Below are 22,818 nucleotides of genomic sequence, written 5' to 3' on the forward strand. Positions count from 1 at the left end.
GCAAAGATCCTCTTTCCAAATAAGGTGATATCCACAGGTGTTGGGATTAAGACTTCAGCATATCTTGGGGCTTCCCTGGTGGCTCAGTGGTTAAGAATCCGCCTGCCAATGCAGTGGACACTGGTTCAAGCCCTGGTCCAGGAAGATCCCACATGCCGCGGAGCAACTAAGCACATGCGCCAGATCTACGGAGCCTGTACTCTAGAGCCACAAGTACTGAGCCCACGTGCCACAGCTGCTGAAACCCGTGTGCCTAGAGCCCGTGCTCCGCAACAAGAGAAACCACCACAATGAGAAGCCCACACACCGCGATGAAGAGTAGCTCCCTCTCGCTGCAACTAGAGAAAGCCCGCGCGCAGGAATGAAGACCCAACGCAGCCAAAATAAATAAATTAATTAATTAATTAAAAAAAAAAGACTTCAGCTTATCTTTTAGGGAGACACAATTCAACCCATGACACCATTTTGTACTTTTAAGTATCAAGTGCAGAAATTACAAAACAACCAAAAATAAAGGTAAACCATATCATTTTTTATGGTAGATGATTCCACTCAGAAAATATCTGAATATGGTTAGAATTGAGAAGTTATTCGGATTTAGGGGAATTCTTGATTTTAGCTGAGCACAAGAATGTAATAAAGAAGGATTTTACAAGAAAAGAACTCAAAGGAGAGTATTAATGGGGAATATGGTAAGTTGGAAAGAAGTGTTTGAATTGGAAATCAGCAGTTCTGGAATTTAGTTCATTCCTGACCACTAACCAGCTTAGGATCCTTGGACAACTTGGAATCACTTGCCCCTTTTCTCATTTAATAACATTCTATAACATCTGTGATTTTATTAAAGAGGCTCAGAGAAGGAAAGGGAGGAGCCAGGCAGTGGCCAACAAATGAGATAGAAGACTGTGGTAGAGATTGGGTGTATAAAATGGAAGTGGCGTTGAGCCACCAGAATTGTCAGAAGGCAAGTAGAGAATCAGTGAGGGGAATAAGACAGGTGGAATTATGCCTTTTAACCTAAATGGCCCAATCTAAATAATAATATGCAAGTTCTTGAAAGATGGCTTTAAAGTATGATGTTTCTGTCTAACATATGATCTGCTGAGCTACATGTTGGAGAAGTTTTGGTACTTAACCTCTTTATTTCCCGTGATGATTGTCATGATTTTATTTGTCAGGAAAAAAGAAAACTTAGTAAATTATCTTTATCATATGTGATGGTAATGCTTGGTTTAATTTATTAAACACTATACTAAGCTAAGTATTGTGCTACTTGGAGTTTCTTGGGCTGCATATATATGTGGTAATATTTGTATATCTTGTGTTTGTATAGTTACTGTCCTATTTTTAATAACCTGAAGGAATGAAACCCTTACCGTTTTCCCAGCTAAAGGTGTTCCTTTAAATGTGTTTCTGAAATGTGTCAAAATTACTGATTCATTTAGGTCTACACGTGAGAAAACTACAGTGATAGCAAACACATCAAAGGAAAAAAGATGGTGTGTGTGTATGAATTAAGGAAAACAGTTACAGTACTATATACATTGCTGTTTCCTTTGCTTTCAGAGTCTAGTACTGGCATACCTCAGAGATATTATGGTTTTGATTCCAGACCACCACAGTAAAGTGAATATCGCAATAAAGCAGGAAGTTTTTGGTTTCCTAGTGCATATAAAAGTTATGTTTACACTATGCTGTTGTCTATTAAGTGTAGAATAACATTATGTCTATTTTTTTTACATATACATATCTTAAAATACTTTATTGCTAAAAAACGCTAGCCGTCATCTGACAACACAGGGTTGCCACAAACTTTCAATCTGTAAAAAATGCAGTATCTTTGAAGTACAATAAAATGAGGTATGCTTGTATGTGTCATTATAAGTATCCGCCCCTTTTGAGATCTCAGTCAAAAAATTTGGAAATTTTCATCACTGCTTCACTTAAAGTAATTATCCTTCCTTGTAACCCATTTTTTCTGCTTTCAGAAAGCATTATCTTCCCTGCCAGTGGAGCCTTCTGTATTCCAAGAGAGTGTTGGTTGTGGAGATGCTGCTGATAATAGCTAATATTATTAAGCCAGTCTGCACTAGCGTCTCTTCTGACTGCATTAGCTCATTGATCCTTATTATAAGCATATCCCTACATATAAAGCCTATATTGCTTTACCCATTTTATGATTGAGGCTCAGAGACAGTCAACAACTTGCTTCAAGATCACATAGTAGGAAGTGGTGAAACTAGGATTCAAACCTAGGTCTGCTGATTCAGGGGGCCAAGCACTTAACCATTGTACTACATATACTGCCTGGCTCTGTTACTCTAATATAAAGGTGACGTGTGCCTTTTGTTACTTCTGGAGTTGGATGTTTTGCTTTGGTAGCCCCCAAGAGATTTTGAATAGCCTAAAATATTGAACGTAAGAGAGTTTAGCAACAGCCTGTCATACCAGCCTAATGGTTTTTCAGAATGAAAGAGCCCTCAGATGCCTCACTTCTACCTCACACTGGGCTCTGTTAAGAGGGGTGGACCCGGGGCTTCCCTGGTGGCTCAGTGGTTGAGAGTCCGCCTGCCGATGCAGGGGACACGGGCTCGTGCCCCGGTCCGGCAGGATCCCACATTCCGTGGAGCGGCGAGGCCCATGAGCCATGGCCGCTGAGCCTGCGCGTCCGGAGCCTGTGCTCTGCAACGGGAGAGGCCACAACAGTGAGAGGCCCGCCTACCGGAAAAAAAAAAAAAAGAAAAAGGAAAAAGGGTGAACCCAAAAGAAGATAGGGTAATAATTTGGGAAGCAAGATACATTCTCAGGCGCCATCTTGCTTCATGAAGAAAAGATTGAGATCAAATAGCCTAACCCCGAAGTAGTGTCATCGTTATATGTTGTTGGTAAGAGCACATTTTTGGGTTAATGGCAGGGTTAGGATTAGAACCCAGGTCTCCTTATTCCTGGCACCATGTTTATGGTGTCTCATTTATAAAAACTGTGGAAAGGTCTGGAAAATCTTAACCAGCATTCTTTTACGTATTTGGAAAAGGATCACTATGCAGTAAAGTTAAAGAATTATGGATTTTTTAAAAGCTTTATTTGATTGAACTCTTATTTAAATAGGTTGTTTGAACTTTAATGAAGACAGTAAAGGAGGATGATTCACTAGAAAGGTGGCCCCTCCTGTAGAAACGCAAGCGTTTATGCTAAAGTCTTGGGTAGGAAGGCTGTAGAGAGAATTTAATATGCTGCTTACAAGATGGAAGTAAATAGCTAATGACTGAAAATTTTACCTTACTTACCTTAGTTAATTTACAGGGTTTCACCTTCTGAAGAGCTATCCCTGCTTTTATAAACACTGAACTTAAAATGTGCTAAGAGATGTTGACCATTATGGGGATTCAGACTTTACAGATGATTGTACTGGATACAATGTTCTATTTTTCAGAAGTGAATGACTAGTCATCAGTTTATTCATTTTTTCTTATGTTTATGAATTATCCTAATTTTTTGAATCAATTTGATATGAGTAGACTATTAATTTAAATGGTTTTTATTTCCTTTTGATAGCATTAGAGTGCTCATTCATTCATTTGGCAAATATTTATGGGACCCCCCTACTATATGTGAGACACTGTCCTGTTCATTGGGAGTTTAGCAGTGAACAAAATAACAAAATCCCTGCTTTCAACATGAGGACGCAAACAAAAAAACTTAATATGTAAAATAAGTAACCTGTCAGAAAGTGATAAGGTTTGTGACGAAAAATAAAGGAAGGGAAAGGAAGTAAGGAGTGCTTAGAAGGGAAGATTTCAGTTTTCAAATGCCATATTTTATTGCTTTTAATCTTATATATAATCTCCCCATTTCCACACAGAGCCCCAAGCATTACATTTTCAGCTAGATTGTAGTCTGAAAGAGAATACATGTCAGAACTAATTACAGGGTAAAGGAATTTATAACCGTGCCTGTACAAATGGTTGATCAACTGTAAGAATTTCATACACTACTTACAAAGCAAAAGCAAATGAGCAGTCTTTAGCATTTCAGCAAATGTGGTCATCTTTGGTAAAATTATGCTTAGAAATGAGGTTTAATAATGCAAAGAGTAAATTAATTACTTAACAAGACCAGGAATATGTGGACGTCATAGTAATTTTCTTAAGTAGATGCTCATTTCCCTGTTTTGAAAATAAAATTAAACTGGGCGTTTTGTCTCACAGAGTGAGATGCTAGATATATCCTGTAAATTAATATTTATCCTTATCTTCTGTGCTTTTCCTCTTTGCCTGCCAGGAGAAATGTTCATCCATGTGTATTCTGCTCCTTCCTTTATTCATTATATAAGTTTATTAGCTGGTGTTTATAATCTATTTCATATTTTTACTATTTATTTGAACCACCTTGCCCAGTAACCCTAATTTTTTAAACCCCTGAACAAATTTTACTATCTTACACGGACTGTTTTTTGCTACAAGGCTGTTTCCAAGGCCTCCAGGTGTTTGTACATTGTATTACTTATATTTTACTCTTCCTCTTTATTTATTATATAAGTTCATCTGCTGGTATTTATATTTTGCTTCAGAGCTGTTAAAAAAATATTCATGACACTTGTTGAAGATGGTAAGACAGACTTTATTCAAGGCGGAGGGGGACCTTTATTCAAGGTGTAGGGACCACCGCGATGGGGTCTTGCAGTGGAGAGGGAGATTAGAGGCTTCTCTGAATACTGCATGGACAAGTGGGAATTTATCACCAAGGAGCAGAGTGGAGGTCAGTGGATAGAAAATTACTAAGAGGAAACATCATGGGTATGGGGGATTCTGACTAAACTGACCTAACAGGATTCTTGTGGAAGGCAGGCCTAGGTGATTAAACATCACCTGGGGGATGGTGGAGAATTCAGAACCTGATCAGGTATCCAGAATGATCATATAATGAGAGGGGTGATGGTTTCTGCTAAACTGACTTAGCTAGGTTCTTGCTAAAACTGAATTTTACAAAGAAGTGCACAGATGGGCTTAGGAAAGGTTAGGAGTCTGACTAAAGTTTGGTCAAGCAGAGAATCTTTGTCAGTGTCTTGATATGCTTTTTTTCTGGATCTTCCTTTTCAGTCACCCAATTCTCTTTGTATCCTGTTTACAATCTTTTATTGATCTTTTGCTTTAGGGACATTTCCAAGGATTCTACTTCAAAGATCTGTCACTAGATCTTTGTACCTTTTTTTTCCTGCTATAAACCCTATTCTTTAAAAACAAACAAACACACACTATTTTAAGAGGGGTTACCTTCCTTTGCTACCATTTTTATAATAATTATTCAGTGTTCCTCTAAATAGCAGACTGAAACGAGATGATTCGTCAGTTTGAAACCAAAGCCATGCATAAATTATTTAAAAAGCAACAAAAGAAGCAGCATTCTCATTTTAAGCTCTTTGTAAATTGGATACTTCATTAATAAGAAAATTTTAAATTGTGAATTGTCAGTAATGCAGTATGACTTTCGCTGAATGGCAAAAGTATAAATTCATTTCTTAACTCATGTATAGCTCTGTGCTGTCAGGGATATACTCAAGAGTAGATATTTCTAGAACAGTACAATGAATACAGTCATGGGGATGATAAGTGAAGACCTGAGAAATCGTTTTAAATAGTTTGATATATGAAGAAAACATAGGCAGAGCACTCTTTGACATAAATAGTAGCAATATTTTTTAGATCTGTCTCCAAAAGCAAAGGAAATAAAAGCAAAAATAAATAAGACCTAATTAAACTTAAAAACTTTTGCATAGCAAAGGAAACCATCAACAAAACCAAAATACAACCTACTGAATGGGAGAAAATATTTGCAAATGATATGACCAATAAGGAATTAATATCCAACATAAATAAACAGCTCATACAACTCAACATCAAAAAAACAAACAACCCAATTAAAAAATGGGCAGAAGACCTCAATAGACATTTTTCCAAAGAAGACATACACAGATGGCCAACAGGCACAGGAAAGATGCTCAACATCATTAATCATCAAAGAAGTGCAAATTAAAACCAGAGAGGTATCAGTTCACACCTGTCAAAATGGCTGTTATCAAGAGGACCACAAATAACAAATGTTGGTGAGGATGTGGAGAAAATGGAACCCTCGTGCACTATTGGTGGGAACGTAATCAGTGAGGTCACTAAGGAAAACAGTATGGAGGTTTCTTAAAAAACTAAAAATAGAACTATTTTATAGTTCTATTGCTATCTTTTATAGCATTTCCACTTCTGGGTATTTACCTGAAAAAACAGAAAACACTAATTCGAAAAGATACATGCACCCCAATTTATTTATTTTTGTTTGCATCGGGTCTTAATTGTGGCACGTGGGATCTTTTGTTGTGGCATGCGTGCTTCTCTCTAGTTGTGGCACGCAACTATAAAAATAAATAAATGTTCATAGCAGCATTATTTATAATTGCCAAGATATGAAAGCAACCTAAGTGTCCATCAACAGATGAATGGATACAGAAGATGTGATGTGTGTGTGTGTGTGTACACACACACACACACACACACATACACACAATGGAATATCACTCAGCCATAAAAAAGAATGAAAGGGCTTCCCTGGTGGCGCAGTGGTTGAGAGTCCGCCTGCCGATGCAGGGGACACGGGGTCGTGCCCCGATCTGGGAAGATCCCACATGCCGCGGAGCAGCTGGGCCCGTGAGCCATGGCCACTGAGCCTGCGCGTCTGGAGCCTGTGCTCCGTGGCAGGAGAGACCACAACAGTGAGAGGCCCGCATACCGCAAAAAAAAAAAAAAAGAAAAAGAAAATTTGCAATTTGCAACAACATGGATGGACATGGAGGGTATTATGCTAAGTGAAATAAGTCAGAGAAAGACAAATAATGATATCACTTATATGTGGAATCTAAAAAATAAAACAAATTAGTGAACATAACAAAACAGATTCACAGATACAGAGAACAAACTAGTGGTTACCAGTGGGGAGAGCAAAGCAGGGAGGGACAAGATAAGAGGAGGGAATTAAGAAGTACAAACTACTATGCACAAAATAAATGTGCTACAAGGATAATACTGTACAACACAGGAAATGTAGCCAATATTTTATAATAACTGTAAATGGAATATGACCTTTAAAAATTGTGACTCACTTTGGGACTTCCCTGGTGGTCCAGTGGCTAAGAATCTGCCTTCCAATTCAGGGGACACTGGTTCGATCCCTGGTCAGGGAACTAAGATCCCACGTGCCGCAGGGCAACTAAGCCTGTGTGCCACAACTAGAGAGAAGCACACACACCACAACAAAAGATCCCACATGCCACAACTAAGACCTGATGCAAACAAAACTAAATAAATAAAATTTTTTAACTAAAAAAAAAATAAAAATTGTGAATCACTTTGTTGTATACCTGAAACTTGTATAATATTGTATATCAACTATACCTCAATAAAAATTAATTGTAAATAAAACCACCTATAATGCCATCACCATGAGATGTTAACATTTGGTTTTATGCCCTTCCATTGCATGGATCCTGATATGTGTGCATGTCCATACTTACTTTGTTTTGTTTTTTACAAAAGTAGAAAATGCTTACACAGTGTTGTATCCTGCTTTTTCATTCATTATTGTATCATGAGTACTCTCCCATATTACTGATATTCCTAGTAACTTAATTTTTTTAAATGACTATATGATGTTTCATTATATAGCACCTCCTACTGTTGAACATTTGGGTTGCTTTGAGCACATTTACTTGATTCTAAGTAACTGTTGGTTGTAAGATCTTCTATTAATTCAAAAGCTTTTTGGAAAAATTATACTTTAAACATGTATATGAAATAGAAGATTCATCCTAGTTTCAGGAACATTTAAAAGCCAAAATGTGAGTCTTAGAATAATGGAAACACAGAATTGGTTATTGCATATATGCTGTGATGAACGTCTATAAACCTAAATATTAGACTGTGTCTCTGATTACATTTATTTAGGGTATATTTATAGAAGGGGCAGGTGATGTAGCTGACTCTGCAATAACATGACTGAAAGACATGATACCAACCCTTCAAGCGTTTATAGTAGAGAGGATTGTATAGAAAATAGAGATAAGTAATTATAACACACTGTGATAAATGCTACAATTGGAGAGTATAAGAGGGGTAGCTAATTTAGATTTGGAAGAACCATAGAAGACTTCCTGTGTAGCATCTAAAGCTGTCTGAGAGATGAATAGAAGTTGGGAGAAAACTTCATCTTCAAAGGCTCAAAGGTGAGAGAGCTTATCCCATTGGAAGCACTGAAGTAGTTGAAGACAACTGGAGTTTTAAGGTAGAAAGGGTGATCAGCAGAGAGTTTAAGTAAGCTAAGAATTGAAGAATAGCCATTGGATTGGCAGTGAGGGCTATAAATGGCTTCAAGAGCATTTTCAGGGGAAGAAGCTGATTTGAGATGAACAAAATATCCAAAGATAAATAAGTAGAGGCCTTACATCTAAACTTTTCTTAAGAATGTTTACATGAGAAGAGTGAAGAAACAGATTTAAATGTAACTATCGAATGTCGAAAGAGACCAGCATACTTGTAAGCTGAAGGGCAATACTCAGTTGAGAGAGAAAAATTGGAGATATGGCACAGGAGGTTTCTAATGGAGCAGATTGGAGAAGGCAAGAGAAAACTGGTCAGGGATCCTGGTGGAAGCAATAGTTGAGGCCAATATACATTATACTTTGGGATTAGAAGAAAGATGAGGGGTTTGCGTGTGTGCATCATTGAAGTAGAGAGTAGGAAGAGGGAGGCAAGGCTGGGTCATCAGTTGAGTGGAGGCACTTGAGGATAAAGTGAGAGGTTTGGGAATGGGGAGCAGGGGAAAGTTGATAAAGGGCAGGTAAAGTGATTCATGGTAGTCATGAGGGAGATCAATAACTAATTTGCATGGATATTTTAAAAGGAAGTGAGAGGGTAGTCCCTATCCAGGTTTGGGGTTCTGTTGGGCAGATAAGGTGGAAAAGAGAAGATCATTACAGCTACTGTGCATTTTTTAACCTTGGTTTCAACAAAGCATTGATTGTGGTGGTGATTGCATATCTCTATGAATATACTAAAAACCATTGAATTGGATACCTTAAATGGGTGAATTGTATGTATCTAAATTACATCTCAATAAAGCTGCTATATATTTTTAAAAAGAATTGATTGAAAAATAAGTATTGTTGGTCTTTGGTTTTCAACAGTACATTCTTTCTATTTTAAAGACAAGTGATCACATTTTTTTTTGTTGGGTTGTTTCTTTTAACCTACCCCTTCTGTTCTTTCAGTCGCTGGGTAAGTCGGAGTGCCACTGCACAGCGCCGGAAAGACCGCCTTCGCCAACATTCCGAGCACGTCGGGCTGGACAACGACTTGAGGGAGGTATGTGGGCGGCCCTCCCGGGATGCCTTGATGCAAGAGCTGTGAACTAGGCTTACTTAGCCCAGCAGGTGTCATTGTGTAGGTTCTTTTGTGTTCTTCTAAAAGAATCGGTTCAATTATGTTTTAAAATAGTAATCCTTTTATACTGACATAGCTGAAAGCACCTTTTTTTCCATTTTTTGTAATTTTAATACATCTAAAATAAGGCTGTAAAACAAGTCGCCCTGTGTACCACATCAAGTAAAGGCTAAGCTTAGGATACATTTTTGGTCAGTGTGTCTCCCACAGGGAAAAAAAGCTATAAGAAGCATAGACTTTCTAAGTTTCAAGCATAATTTAAACTTAGTAAGTAAAGATACATTTGCCTGTGCTTTGTCCTTGGCTTGCTGACACCATTTTTAGGAGTGTTTTAAAATTATTTTAAATTGAGATCCTTATGCTTTATTTGTACTACTTGAAAACAAAACAGTAATTACACATTTGAATAATGATAAGTAAGTTTTTATTTTTTATTGTGATCAAAAGAAAATGCAGTCAGAAGATCCATTAACTATTTTCTAAACTCAGATGGGTAGAAATAAAGCAGAAAACAGCATTCCAAGTATGTGTTCATGTATATATATATGATTTTAAACATTTTCTTAAGAACTGACGCATAGCCTGTCTACTGCTTTTCTTTTGTGCTGCTGTATTTCTTCTCTCCCTTCCCTTCTGCTGTGACTTTATCATATGCATGCTTGTTTTGCAGTCTCTTTCTCCCTGTCCTTTTCTTTTTTTGCTTTTCTGTCATTGGCACTTCTCCATCCTCTTAGCCTTCCGGGGAACTTGTGGTCTGTCAGAACTCCATGGCATTCTGGGAGTGGGATCAGGGTCCACCTCCTCCTGCACGGCTTCCTAAAAAATCCTTCTCTGAGTGCTGCCTGGTATGTTCTATGCCTGAAAGTGCTTTGCAGATGTTCCTGAACCTTGTCTTTGGTGTTCCTCGAGTCATCCACGTGTATGAGTGCACATAGCTCTAGAATGCCTCACATCACCTTGTGACGTGAACTGTTAGCTCTCCACTTCCTTTAGTGATTGGTACCTTTTCATGGTGGTGTGCGCTAACAAGAGTAATTCTATACCATTGGCAGATAAAACTGATTATTTGAATTCCCTGTCAGTGGTATTTTTGAGGGGGAAAGGGGGGACTAGATTTAACACAATTGTTTTTCTTCCAAAGGGGAAGTACATTAAATATTCAAATTTTATTTAAGCATTTTGCAAAAGTGCAGAAGTGATTCATTTTCAAACAGCTTTTCTTTTGCCGAGTTTTATCTCCACAGTGTTTTTTTTTTTTGCAGTACGCGGGCCTCTCACTGTTGTGGCCTCTCCCATTGTGGAGCACAGGTTCAGCGGCCATGGCTCACGGGCCCAGCCGCTCTGCGGCATGTAGAATCTTCCCGGACCGGGGCACAAACCCATGTCCCCTGCATCGGCAGGCGGACTCTTAACCACTGAGCCACCAGGGAAGCCCCTCCACAGTGTTTTAATTTACCTTCCTTATTCCTGGTCTGTATTTTATATGGTCAGAAAATCAGATCATCAATATAGAATCTTAGTGCTAAGAGGAACATTTGAGGTAACTTTGTCCAACTTGACATGATTTAACTGAAGTCTGAGAGGCTTGCCTAAAGTCAAATGGACACACAAAGTCAGGCCTAGGCCCACAGGCCAGGCCTCCTTACTCCAAGCCAGTGCTCTTCCCAGTAACCCTGTACACTGAGTTGCACTGAACAGCTACTCACCTGAGGGCCAGAGTTACTTAGGACTCCTGGTTGTATTTTTTCCCGTAACGACATATTAATATAAATTTACTTAACTTTACAGTGGTCTGCTCTTCACAAGCTCCATGCTGGTTAGAGGCACAGTGTGTTTATTAGAAAATTCAGGGAAAGCCTGTACTAAAGAGCAGTTATTTCAGTGTTTACTGAATAATAGGATATATTTTCATAGGTAGCTGCTACTGATTTGCTTTTGGCTTAGGCAAAAACGACAAAGAGCATAGTAAAAATCTCAGAAGAAACCTGGGGTGACTTCCCTCTGTAGGGAAATCGACTTTATTATAAAACCAGTCCTTGTGAAAGATTTCTTTCTTCTCAGTTTTTTATCTTAAAATACACCTTTTCTTCCAGCGACCCCAAAGAAAATTACATTCTTATCATCACTTGTTTACTGTAAAGGCACTGCTCTATTTTTGTAGTATACAGGGGCAGCCTCACTGCTTGCTGTGAGGAAGGGCCTTGAGCCACCCCTGTATCCATTCTGTGCATGTCTGTGGAATGTTGCTTATTTTGTGGCTTCAGCAAAGGTGCTCAGAAGGAGAGTTTGCACGTGGCCCTGTGGAATTCACTGTTGGCTAATACTACATCTGCCCTGTATGTGCAGGGTGATTGGTGAATATGGCCACTAAAGGACAGCCCCATTCTAGCTTGCTGTCATTTATAAAATAGAACATAAACTTTAAACAGTGCTTAATTTTTAATCCAATTACTGACTTTAAAAAATCTAATTATGCATATTTTTCAGAAAAAAGAAAAATGCCTGTGGCTTCTTCCTAGCCTCTTGCCTGACCATGTACCTCACTTCTTTCCTTGTAGCCAGTGTATTTCTTCCTAAGCCAAGTTTAATACTTAACCCTTCTTGAGAATTGAGTGTTGTAGTGGGTCTCTCTGCATTTGCACAAGTCCTAAAGACGGAGGAATTGAGGCTGGGGGAGAAACAGAACTCTATTAACATTTAACAGTTAACATTTGTTTTTACCAACTATTTATCTCTAATTTGTAATATTCCAGTTAACATTAGTAAAACCTGAAATAATAGGAAATGCAGGTATTATAATCTCATATATGATCCCTGTCTTATATCTCAGGTTTGTTTTTCTGAAACTTTTCATTTCCTGATTTTATTTATGTGAACATTAACCTTCAGGATGTTTGCTAGACCTTGTTACAGTTAATTTCCCTAGTGGTGATAATTGACTCTCATTGTCAATTTTTCCTGTTTCTTTGACCCTCTAAAAAAGATTTGAAGCGGAAAGAAGTATACACAGCTGTTACAGAAACTAAATTCTTGCAGAGTTCATTTCAGTTTTTAATCTGTTCTTAAAATAATTACACTGGAAAAGAGATTATTTTGTTAATGCTGCCTTTCGTCAGGAGGGCTGGTAGAAGTAGAAGGTAAATGGATTCATTGAATCCCTAGTTGATGAGATTTTTAACGAATTGTACTAGATTTAGCAGGTTATTTTTCTTCCAAGGGGGAATGTATTAAATGTGCAAACTCTCTTTTATTTAAAGAATGCAAAGGATTTTACACATCTTTTTCTTATAATATCAAATTTCCCCTTAAGATAGAAAAGATAGACTTCACATATGTATCTGTGGGAGGATGTGCTGGCTTGCAATCTCTCTCTCTCTCCAATAAACTGCTGGTTTTACTGTATAATTTAGAGCAATTATTCTCTAAATATGGACCTAAGAAGACACTTAGACTTTTTGGAGATTCTGCCCTGTGGTCCTGACAAACATAAGGTATCTGATGAGCTTTTGCAGGTACCACAGAAAGAAGAGAGACAACAGCTGTCCTGCGCTAATTACGTGTAGTGATTTTTTTTTTTTTTCCTGGAAGTTCACTAATCAAAGCTCAAGAGCAGTGGTCTGAGTTTCTGTGGTCCTCTCTGAGCCATCGATGTCTCCTAAAATGATATTTCTGCTTTCTTTTGACTGTGGAACAAGGCAAAGGAGGGATGTAGCAAAATGTCTTGGAAACAAGAGGCCTCCTCCTGCATTTGGAGCACATACTTTTCAGAGTGATCTCATAGCATTCTGTGAGGCAGGTGGGCTTGTTTTATGCCCATTTTATGAATAAGCAGATATGCCTGAGGTCATAAAATTGGTTGCAACCATTTTCCAGAGCTCCTGATTTTACTGTTGTGACTTGATTAGAGCAAAGGGTTGGGTTGGACAGCACTGCCCAAGAGGTTAGAAGCATGTCAAGGCTCTTGTTTTGTGGGGAGATGGGTGGAGGAAACCAGTGATCTGAGAATCACTGGGTTCCTGGAGAGCCTTGGATTTGTTATTCAGACATGCAAATTTTTCCATCCCAGCCATGATCCTGACTAATCACAGCCCTGGGTATTCCCAATAAAAAGACTGAACTAGATGAAACTCCATCTCATTTTGAATGAGTTTTTACTTGGTGTGGCTTCTGTCACTCTTCTTTTCACGGGGCTAACAGTAGAGGGGGTAGGAATACTTTCTGCCTTTCAGTGTGCTAAACCTTGAACTGCTGTTGCATGTATACACTTATGGCCTTTTTTTGCATCTTGTTGTTCCCGCACTTGTTTGTACGGTTAAGTAGGTCAGAAGAATATCTGATGTTTATGCATTAAAAATACTCTTTAATTTTTAGAAATACATGCAAGAGGCACGAAGTTTAGGAAAAAACCTGAGGCAACCCAAATTGTCAGACCTCTCTCCTGCAGTGATTGCACAAACCAACTGGAAATTTGTAGAAGGCTTATTAAAAGAATGTAGAATGAAGGTATGTATTACTCCCTGTGCAGGACAGTGTACATTCATGTTCAATCCATGTATGAAGCTAAGATGAGCTGAGCCAACCCCCACTTGAGCCTGTAGCTTCCCTAGAAGGACACTTTTACTGGGGCATAAACCTCATGTGCTCTTTACTGAGGGCATGAACCTCCACGGGTTCTGTTACCCACAGAATCAGTGACATGGGAGCCCTGCATGGTTTTTCTCACCTTTCAGCCATTGCTGTCTTCCTCTCCAACATGACAGATATTAAGCCAGTTAGAAGTTGTGTCAGGGATGTCGTCATCTTATGTGAAAGGCAACACATTTTTTTGTATGTGTTTATACGTGTCTCTGTGTGCACCTGTGTAGAACCTTATCTGTGCTCATATGTGTGTGCGTATATCCATAAAGAAGAAGACCTTAGCTGTGTTGTAGGTTTGTGTATATTACACATGAGCCTCCTCTCAGACATCTGTGTTTATCAGAGGTAGCAATACAAATTGACAAAACTCAGAACATCATTTTAGCCAATAACTTCATTCATTTATTTGACAGTCATTTCTTGAGTACCTTCTCTGTATTCAGTAAATGCAGTATTTTAGCATCAGCTTACAATGCTGAATCACACAGACAAGGTCCTTGCCTAGAGGAACTAGATTCTCTCTCACTTTACATTTTATGAGGGCAGCTAAGTCTGCTGTAACTTAACTTAGTTGAAACTGACTTCCATTTCCTTTCCATTTTCTGGTACATACTCATAGCAGAGAAGAGATGAAAGAGAAAAAGAGGAAGGAAAAAAAGAGGTCTGCTTCACTCACAAATTAGACAGCTCTGAAAAAATTTAGAGCTGCCTGTTTGTATTGTGGTTTTTGCCTAAATGCAATCAGAACTAAGTGTGAATATCTTTAGTATGCTAAGATGAAGTGTGAGTTGTGGCAGGTTGGGGTTTCAGATTCTATAGTATATTTTCTAGGCCTGGTGTAATCCCCCAATGTTATTCAAGTAAGTAATCTGAAAATTGTTGTACATAAACATTTACATGAGGATACTTTAAAATAGCATCAGAGTCTCTCTTTAGTGACTATTTCTCTGACAAAATAGTAAAAGTATACATAATATTACTTGTTAGTTGACCACAGAGATTAAGACACTTTTCCCAAGGTGATTCAAAATCTGCAGTTAGAAGTATAATGAAGGGGAACCCAGAGCTCCTGATCCAGGAATTGACTTGATGGCTTTTGGGCTCACTGCTGGGGTTAACACTTGCGACCACATGTGATGTTTTCAGACGAAACGCATGTTGGTGGAAAAGATGGGACACGAAGCAGTGGAACTGGGCCATGGGGAAGCAAACATAACCGGCTTGGAGGAGAACACCCTGATCGCCAGCCTCTGTGACCTGCTGGAAAGGATATGGAGCCATGGCTTGCAGGTCAAGCAGGTAACAGTCTCAGGAGGCCCTGGTGACAGGGCGAGTTAGGAGCTCTGTTAAGAAAAGTAACAAAAAGAAAAAGATACTATAAAAATTCAAGGTTATGTCCCTTTGTCACAGGATGACTAGAAATACGCCACAGGCATTTTAATTCCAGAAAAAGAAAATATAACCCATGATTAGCAGGCAGTTTGGGGCTCTTTTCTGGTAAACAGGAAAAGATAAAACAACACATTCACTGTGGAGGCTGTATCCCCTGTAGATTCCATTAAGTATCTGCTTTCATCGCTGTCCAAGAAAAAAATCTATTCACCAGAATTAACAGTTCTTTGCCATTTTAAGTTATCTGGTTATTCAAGGCAGAAACATAGATGATTTCTTTGCTTTTGTCCCTCATTTCCCTTTCTGTTTTTTTTTTTTCTGTTCATCTTCCTCTCTGTCCCCTCTTCTCTTTCTCCTCTTGCCCCAGTTTTCTTCCCTCATTGCTACTGCATACATCCAAACATATTTTGCATACAGAAGTACATTCTGTGCTGCTGGAGCCTTTAATTCTGTGCTTGCTTGTGTGGCCAGTGTAGACAGCCCTAGTTACATACAACTAAGCAACAACTGAGCTGAAATCGGGAATTTCCTTGCCTGCACTTCTGCCCTTTGCTTAGCTGCCCTTCCCCAGGCTGTTGCCAGTCTTGTCAGTGAGGCAAAGGACGACCCTCACTACACATGGAGTGGGGTGCTCAGAATTTCACACAGCTAGGAATGGATGAGCTTGGGTCTCCCAGCTTCAAAAAATAGGCATTTCAGTGTGAATAGTTTTGATAAGTTATTTTTCGATGACTCATTTCTTATAAAATGAAAAACTTTATATGCCTTGTACTTTCAGGGGAAGTCAGCTTTGTGGTCACATTTAATTCAGTTTCAGGACAGAGAAGAGAAACAAGAGCACCTTGCAGAATCACCAGGTGAGAATTCATTGGCTTGATTGTTTCTACAGCACTGGCAGCAGTGAACCATGTGAAAAATCAGCACCTATGGCTTTGTCTCCACCTCTCTCAAGCTGACGCTCATCCCATCTTGGGGTAAAGTAGAAGGAGCAATATCACGTGCTAGCTATGAGACCTGGGAAGAGTCCCTTGACCTTTCTGATCTTCAGCTTCCTCATCCACAAGATAGGGAAAATGATATTAGCCATGCCAAGGCTGTAGTGTTGATCCAATCAGAAAACATTTGAATACGTCTAATGAGTTGTAATCATAGATCATACAAGTAGTATACCTTACTCTCAGCAGTATTAGGGTGCGGTGTATACTGGTTTTTTCCTTAAATAAAAGTTTATTCACATCGTTAATCATCTTTCAGAGGAGAAAACATGTATATATGTTTCAAAAGTAGTCAGAAATCAGATTTCTTCTTCAGTTTATAACAAGACATCTCATGTTACAGTATCATGAGTCATTAGCTAATAATGGTAACATAACCATCTATTTCACAAAAAGTAGAAGTAACAGTGGAAAGCCAGTAGAAGTAAAATGTTTTATACTGAGTCAGCTATTTGGGAACATTTTCTAAAATTATTGATTACTTTAGACATAGAAAAATGTGGAAAAAAAAGTTTTATTTTTTTAAAAACTCATAAGCCCACCACCAGCGTAAGAAATAAAGCATTGCAAATATGATTGAACCACCCTATTTCCATTCCCCTCACTGCCCCTAGAGGGCAATACTACCCTAAATGTGGTGTTTATTGTTGGAAACCTAGTTTTTCAATGTATCCAATAAAACAGCTAGGAATATGAATTTGATACTACATTGCCCTGGAGTCCCTCTAAACAGAATGTCAAGGTTCTGATGTCCCGGGATATAACTGTATTTATAAAGATTTAGATCGAGTTTAAAAGCATTCTCTAGTGTCCATCTATCTCCGTTGTCCATTTTTCTATTGACAAAGTAAAAGTGCATTGGCATATTCCCTGAAACGATCTCTAATGTTTACCCACGTTCATAGAAGATTTAGCTGTTCAGATGTAAGGCCATAACCAAGGTAGTTTAACCTAATTAGAATAAATAAATTCCTAGGAAGAAATAACCATTTGTAGGATGTAATGTTGCAAAGCCAAGCTCAGTTAAGCAGGGAGGTGGAAGCATTTGACTCTTGTGCTGAACAGGCATGTGAGAATGTCCAGCTGTTAAAGTGAGCAGCTACCAGGCAACACCAGCAAGTTCATGGCTTTGAATGGTCAAATTGTGGGTGGTTGAGCTAGAGACCAGAGACTCAGCTGTTTGCAGGGCCTTTCAGTCAGTCAGTAATGACACCAGTAAAACTCTGAAGTCAAGGCTCAGAAATATGGAATGTGTCAAAGCCTCATGCAGTCCCTGTGCTGCACTGCCAGGTGTCAGTGAAGGGCTGGAGATCTAAGAACGAACATAAGCTAAATATTGTACTGATCCTATGTAGGATTAATGTAAGCTGTGTAGCTTTTGAAATCAAATTTATTGTCTGTTTGAAGGGGTGGGTTTGATAAATATTGCTCTAACACTTCTGATAATTCAGCCCACAAAGTTAGGACTTAAAAAGATGACAGTGTGAAATGTATTTGAAAAAATCAGTTTAAAAGAAAAATCATTCATTGTTGAGAAACAGTGTGTTCTAATTATTTAGAAATTAGCAGTTACTGACTTTAATGATTTTAAATCTGGGTATTTGTTTTTTTCCCCAAAACATACTTTTTGTTTGCCAACTACTTAGCTTCCTAATTAATGGCAGTAAACAGTCTGCATCTTCATATTAAGGAAAGATCCTCCAAGTCCTTAGAGATTCACAGTGGGTTTGAAGACAGCTCTTATTAGCATCGAGCCAGGATGAGATTAGGTGATAGATCATTACTATTCTTTCAGAAGCAGCAGTAAACAGGAATCAGACATTTTAAGGGTTGCAGAAGAATGGAAAAGATCTGTCTTAGTAAGAGGACCATAGCAGGGTAGACTGTCTTGAAATTTTTTTAAGAGATTTGATTTTTATAGCAGTTTTAGATTCATGGCAATATTCAAGAGATGGTTCAGAGATTTCCCCTGTAGCCTCTGCCCCTACACATACATAGCCTCCCTCATTATCATCATCCTCCACCAGAGTAGTACGTTGCTTACAGTTGATGAACATACATTGACATATAGTAACCCTAAGCCCATAGTTTATTTACATTAGGATTCACTCTTGGTGTGTTGTGCAGACTGTGGGTTTAGACAAATACATGTTAATGACATGGACCTACCATTGTGGTATCATATAGAGTACCTTCACTGTCCTAATAATGGTGTGTTCCTCCTAATTATCCCTCCCTCTCCTCTAACCCCTGTCAACCACTGATCTTTTTAACTGTCTCCATAGTCTTGCCTTATCCAGAATGTCATATAGTTGAAGTCATATAGTATGAGGCCTTTTCAGATTGGCTTCTTTCACTTAGTAATATACATTTAAGTTTCCTCCATGTCTTTTAAAACTGTCTTAATTTTGACCTAGTCAAATTTTGACCAAGTCACTGTACCTAGTAGTTAAAAGTCCTATTTTAGAGAAAAGATCTCAGAATGCAATTGATTCTAGAAAGAGGACTGTTGTTGACATATCACCCCAAAGTTCCTGCCCTTAAGAATGTTGACCAGCTTAGACATAGGGGGTGGGGTAGGGTGCAGAAGGGAGTGGAAATACCATTTTAAACAGTTATTCTGGATCTAGCCAAGAATTTGGAGTCACTCTTTAAACGTCTTTATCTTCATCAAAGTTTTCTTTATTTACTTACCTGCCTGTAGACTATAAATGGCTCTATAAAAATAATATATGCAATCTGCGCTCTACAAACTTGCTGTCTATGCAGTAACATTGATTCAGGCAGAATACAAAGGAATTCCTATGGCTAAGTATTAAATCCGTGAGTGTTTATATTGAAGGAGAAAGTAGCCTATTGCATTTGAGTATAGTGAATTAAGAAATACTAATAGGGGCTTCCCTGGTGGCGCGGTGGTTGGGAGTCCGCCTGCCGATGCAGGGGACGCGGGCTCGTGCCGCGGTCCGGGAGGATCCCACATGCCGCTGAGCGGCTGGGCCCGTGAGCCATGGCCACTGAGCCTGCGCGTCCAGAGCCTGTCCTCTGCGGCGGAAGAGGCCCACAACAGTGAGAGGCCCGCGTACCAAAAAAAAAAAAAAAAAAGAAATACTAATAGAGAGAGTTCCCTGGTGGCCTAATGGTTAGGATTCAGGGCCTTCCCTGCTGTGGCCCAGGTTCAATCCCTGGTTGGAGAAGTGAGATCCTGCAAGTCATGCAGTGTGGCAAAAAAAAAAAAAAAAAAAAATATATATATATATATACACACACACACACTAATAGAAGTATACATTTTTTTTTTTTTTTTGCGGTACATGGGCCTCTCACTGTTGTGTTGTGGCCTCTCCCGCTGCGGAGCACAGGCTCCAGATGCGCAGGCTCAACGGCCATGGCTCACGGGCCCAGCCGCTCCGCGGCATGTGGGATCTTCCCGGATCGGGGCACAAACCCGTGTCCCCTGCATCGACAGGCGTACTCTCAACCACTGCGCCACCAGGAAAGCCCCACATTTTTAAATAGTTCATAAATTTCTCTTCTGGCTAGGGTAGACTTCTTGGAAACTTCTTAGATTTTAGATCTCTAGATAAAAAGTATGGCCTTACTCCTTTATTCCTAATCTGCATTTTTGTTCACAGGCTTCTAAACTTTCCTCCAAAGTTACTAATAAAATACTGTATTAATTTCCTGGGGCTACCATTATACAGGACCATAAACTGGGTGGCTTAAACAACAGGCATTTATGGTAGAGGTACTGGGCATTAGGACTTCAGCATTTTTTTGTTGACAGTTAATCCGATGTTATCATCCAACTATCCCATTAGCAGATTTTTCATAAATCTCTATCTCCATCCCTAGTTCCTAGACGTCCATAGCCCACTGGGACCTCAAACTCAACACATCCTGAAACAAACTCATTATCTTAGCACCTCTACCTCCTGTCCCAGTCAGGCTTTCTCCCTTCTTCTATCCATTTCACTTAATGACATCAGCACCCTCTTATCAGTAAAACTATAAGCCAGAAAGTTATCCTTAATGTAGCAGCCCACTGGACATGACATCAGAACACTCTGCCCCTTTTAATTAATGGATATGATTGGGCAGGTTTCTTAACCTCTTTGAGCCTCAGTTTCTTCATTTGCAAAATTAAGGTTAAAAAATTTTAAGGAAAGTTTTAACTATGGGATAGTATATATTAATACAGTTTATATTCATACTTAATATTGTTTGTGACTCTTGAGTCCTGCTTACCCTTAATCCAGTCATTTAAGTCCACTGCATATTTCTCCTCTTCGTTCTCATTGGCTGACACTGTCTTAGTTCATCCACAGGCTGGCCTTTGGAACAACTTCTAGCTCATCTTCCTTATAGCCCTTATACCATCACACTATCACTCTAGTTAACTAACTAAAAAGCACTGAGAAGCATATCATTTCTTTTCAAAATTTCTTTCCCCTCCCTAGGATTTCTGTAAATTTCTAACTTGTCATTTAAGGTTCTGCCATCTGGCCCTAAATAATCTCATCTTCCTCAGTGAGTATTTGCTGTGCATTTTGAGGGGCCCTCTGGATATTCTCAGAATAGGATATGACCAAGCCTCAAGAGGCGTATAATTTAATAGGAGTAACAGAAGTGTTAAATTGTGGTAAGTTTGTGATAGAGGTTCAGTTTTACAAGTCCCATGAGAGAGAGGGAATGACTTACCCAACAGTGTTCCTAGGGGAAAGAGAATATTCAGGAAAGATTTCACACAGAGGCAAAATTAAAGCTAAATTTCTTTCCTTTTTTTTTTTTTGAGAACTTTATGCCAGGCACTATTATAAGTGCTTTACATCTATTTGAATATGGTAGGTATTGTGACTGTCCCCAATTTGCAGATGAAGAAACAGACCATTGAGGGGTTAAACGACCAACCCAAGGTCAGCGAGCTATTAAGTTCTCTGTAGGGCTTGAGAAAGCCATGTTCTTAACCATTAAGCTATACTGCTCTCAATCTGAAGTGACACATAGGCTATAAACAAGGAGAAAGATACAGAATCACTAAAGGATGAACCAGAGACTTTAACGAATTGCATGGAGACATGAAAAAGTATATCACATGTTTAAGGAATATTGATCAGTGAAGGGTGGCTAGAATACAGGATTCCAAAACAGGATTCCCAGAACATGGTTAGGCCTGTGAATGCTCTCATTGTGGTTGCTACTGCTTCTTTAAATGTCAGACTCCTCTTTTATTAAGTCTCTCACCTGTTCTCTGCTCCCTGAGACATGATTCCTTGTATTGTCATGTCTTCTTCTGGCCAAGTTGTCAGATTATGGTCTCAGCTCCTTTCTCCTGCCTCATGATCTTTTCTTTTTCTCTTCTCAACCCATTTCATTTTTTTAAAATTAATTCATTTATTTATCTGTTTTTGGTCTGTTGGGTCATCGTTGCTATGTGTGGGGCTTTCTCTACTCTTCATTGCTGTGTGTGTGCTTCTCATTGCTGTGGCTTCTCTTGTTGTGGAGCACAGGCTCTAGGTGTGCGGGCTTCAGTTGTTGTGGGCACATGGGCTCAGCAATTGTGGCTCACGGGCCCTAGAGCGCAAGCTCACTAGTTGTGGAGCACAGGCTTAATTGCTCTGCAGCATGTGAGATCTTTCCGGACCAGGGATCATACCCGTGTCCCCTGCATTGGCAGGCGGATTCTTAACCACTGCCCCACCAGGAAAGTCCCTCAACCCATTTCTTATTACGTGTGTGGCCATCTTTCATGCTGTCTAATCATCTGGAGTGTAGAGGCATTCTCTGAGGTATTTCACTTTCTCCCCCAAAAGAGGGATGTGCTTTCATTAATTAGCACACTTAAGTGATGATAGTCTCAGACAGGAAGACAACCAGCACATTCCCTGCAAGTCTCTGGAACAGTGTCTTCGGTGTCTGTTACCTCTTGGGTATCAAGATGAACCAATGTTTTCAGTGACCCATTGAAAACTCCCTCCCCAAACTGCCAAGAGAAATGCCCTATTTGTTACCTGCTTGGTAGGGAAGGCCCTCAAAAGGACTGCCTTTGGGCTGGTCTGGCCGCATTCTCTTTGTCTTGGCAACCCCATCAGTGCTCATTTATACCTGCCAAGTATCAGCCCAGCTTCTTTCACCAAGTGCCAAAAACTTGCAGATCCTAATCCACCAAAATGTTCCCTATCTTCCTTCAGTGCCAGCTTCATGTATATTTATGTGTTCTGATATTGTATTCTAGCCCCCCGAAGTAGAATGGATCTAAAAACAGAGAAAATGCAAGTTTAATATACGACGAAAACCCACATTCTAAATTCTGA

The 22,818-nt window shown here is 39.2% G+C and overlaps 1 protein-coding gene across 2 annotated transcripts in view; it reads left to right on the plus strand.

Annotated features, from left to right (window-relative positions):
* Positions 1–22,818, plus strand: part of DENND5B (DENN domain containing 5B) — a 209,215-nt gene that overhangs the window by 153,783 nt on the left and 32,614 nt on the right. For both annotated transcript variants that reach the window (XM_065886567.1, XM_065886568.1), the window contains 4 exons: positions 9,311–9,404; positions 13,854–13,985; positions 15,267–15,419; positions 16,291–16,369. In XM_065886567.1, the coding sequence (XP_065742639.1) occupies positions 9,311–9,404; positions 13,854–13,985; positions 15,267–15,419; positions 16,291–16,369 (458 nt within the window). The remainder of the gene's footprint in view (positions 1–9,310; positions 9,405–13,853; positions 13,986–15,266; positions 15,420–16,290; positions 16,370–22,818) is intronic.

Source organism: Phocoena phocoena, chromosome 11, assembly GCF_963924675.1.
Source record: "Phocoena phocoena chromosome 11, mPhoPho1.1, whole genome shotgun sequence".
NCBI classification, from domain to species: Eukaryota; Metazoa; Chordata; class Mammalia; order Artiodactyla; family Phocoenidae; genus Phocoena; species Phocoena phocoena.